Source organism: Rana temporaria, chromosome 9 (assembly GCF_905171775.1).
Source record: "Rana temporaria chromosome 9, aRanTem1.1, whole genome shotgun sequence".
In the NCBI taxonomy this organism is placed as follows: Eukaryota; Metazoa; Chordata; class Amphibia; order Anura; family Ranidae; genus Rana; species Rana temporaria.
The window spans coordinates 31,104,951-31,107,450 of NC_053497.1; the positions used below are offsets into that span (position 1 = coordinate 31,104,951).

The 2,500-nt window shown below is 43.9% G+C and overlaps 1 protein-coding gene across 1 annotated transcript in view; it reads right to left on the reverse strand.

Annotated features, from left to right (window-relative positions):
- Window positions 1-2,500, reverse strand: part of SLC44A4 (solute carrier family 44 member 4) — a 150,835-nt gene that overhangs the window by 16,367 nt on the left and 131,968 nt on the right. Inside the window, exon 15 of the mRNA XM_040323068.1 lies at window positions 919-1,175. Coding sequence (XP_040179002.1) covers window positions 919-1,175 — 257 coding nt within the window. The remainder of the gene's footprint in view (window positions 1-918; window positions 1,176-2,500) is intronic.

The window sequence follows — 2,500 nt, forward strand, 5'->3', positions numbered from 1 at the left end:
ACACACACACATATATATATATATATATATATATATATATATATATATATATACACACACACACACATATATATATAATATATACCGTATTTATCGGCGTATACCGCTCACTATTTTGTCCTGAAAATCAGGGCAAAATCGCGGGTGCGCGATATACGCCGATACCCGCTTTCCCGCCACGAGTTTGAATACTGCGCCGGCATATACCGAGCGCAGTACACTCGTGAATCTTCGGGCAGTCTCGGCGCCTCTCGCACTGACGTCCTGAGCGTACAGGACGTCAGCGTGACAGTTGCCGAGCCTGCCCGAAGATTCAAGAGTGTACTGCGCTCGGTATATGCCGGCGCAGTATTCAAACTCGTGGCGGGAAACGAGCGGGGAGGACGCGAGGACGCCGCAGAAGGACGCCGGACCCGCCGAAGTGGACACCCGACCCGCCGAAGAGGACACCCGACCCGCCGAAGACGGACGCCGGACCCGCCAAAGAGGACACCCGAAGCTGCAGAAAGACGCCGGACCAGACGAGGCGCAAGACACCAAAACTGTAAGTACAAAAAAACAAAAAAACTTTTTTTCCACAGGATTGGGGGCCGCTTTAGGGGTGCGCGGTATACGCGGGAGCGCGTTATACCGCGATAAATACGGTATATATGTTTGGGGGTTATAATTATAGTTATATTATTCTAGCAAACAAAATACTTATTTCAACTTGTAAACAAAATAGTGTCAGAAAAGCTTGGTCATCAAGTGGGATTGAGACTCTACAGTGAAAGAAACAAGATAATACCTATGTAAGGGAGAGCTCACCTGTGGACGTCTTAAAAAGTTGGTGGACAACTTGGTCCAGCAGACCCACCTATAAAACTGTAATATCACTTTTTTTTTGATTAGTACTGTGCAGAAGATCTGAAGACCCACCTTAGTGTTCTCATAAAAGCAGCAGAGACAGGGAAGTAGGGCATGTCCCGAATTTTTATGAATGCCCAGTAATAGGACGCGAATGCTCCAGCCAGGACGCACTGACCCAAGGCAATGACAAAGTTAATGCACCACAGGAAACCGAAGACGTTATAAATCTGCAGGTTGAAGATGTTCTTCAGGACAAGGCCCTCTGTTTCGTACTTGTAGAAGACACACCGAACGTCAGGACAGCTGTAATTGCTGGCGTTAAATGTCTGCAGGAGAGGAGATCAAATTAGAGGGTCCAAGGCCAACACTGCATTTCACACTTATCACTGCACTTGCCTGTAACAACCATTCATCACCAGGCTATTCTATCATTTTCAGTTCTTTGACTGACAGTTCGGCTGCATTCACACCTGAGCGTTTTGTCGCCTGAAGCGCGACGCTCAAAAACGCTAGAGGGGAAAAAATACATTATTCCCTACGGAGATGGTTCACATCTTCACTCCAAAACGCCCGACGCCAAACGCCTGAAGCTCAAACAAGTTCCGGATCCTTTTTTGTCGCGCAAATCGGGCAGTTTGGGCGTTTTTGAGCGTTTCTATTTCCCATAGAAAGTAATGGAAACGCTCGATTCAAGCGACTAGCGCGACAACGAGCGTTTGCTACGGGCGTTTTGTCGCTTTAATCAATAGAAGATTTCACCCAGGCAGAAGATAAAAAAAATCTACCAGCATAGCAACAAGTGATGAAAAGATGATCATTTTTCCTATTGGCTAAAATAAAAAACGTCTAACACAAAAACGTCGGACGACGCTGTATGCAAACGCGCAAATAAGCATGAATACGCCGGAAAAAACGACCGAACGACCTACGCTCAGGTGTGAATGCAGCCTTATTGCATCATGCAATACTGTACTCCAATTTTATATCATACTTTTGAGACAATAGCTTTCTTTTGTTCGGTGGTATTTCATAACCACTAGTTCATTGTTTACTATATAAAAAGGAAAAAAGAAGACCAACAATAAAAAAAAAAAACACAACCCACTTCCCTTCAAATCCGTTATAGAACACATAAAATGAAAATGCGCTGCCCATCTCATTTTTAGCCACGTCAGGGCCGGCCCTATGATGGGACCGGGTGGTACCATGGGTACCAGGCAGCACTTTTAGGGGGGCAGCATATTTTTTGTGCTATAAATATATATATTTTTTAACTTTTTGCTATAATAAATATCCCCAATATTTTGAAAAATAAACAATTTTCTTCAGTTTAGGCCAATATGTATTCTTCTACATATTTTTGGTACCAAAAAAAAACAAAAAAAACACAATTAGCGTACATTGATTGGTTTGCGCAAAAGACATTGTGGCCGCCGGCAATTCACAGGTCCCTTTATACTCCTGGATACATGTATAGAGCCATGACAGGTCTTTTTATACACCTATATGCATGTATAGAGCCATGACAGGCCCTCGTTATACTCCTTTATACATGTATAGAGCCATGACAGGTCCTCTTTATACATCTATAGATCCATGACAGGCCCTCGTTATACTCCTTTATACATGTATAGAGCCATGGCAGGTCCTC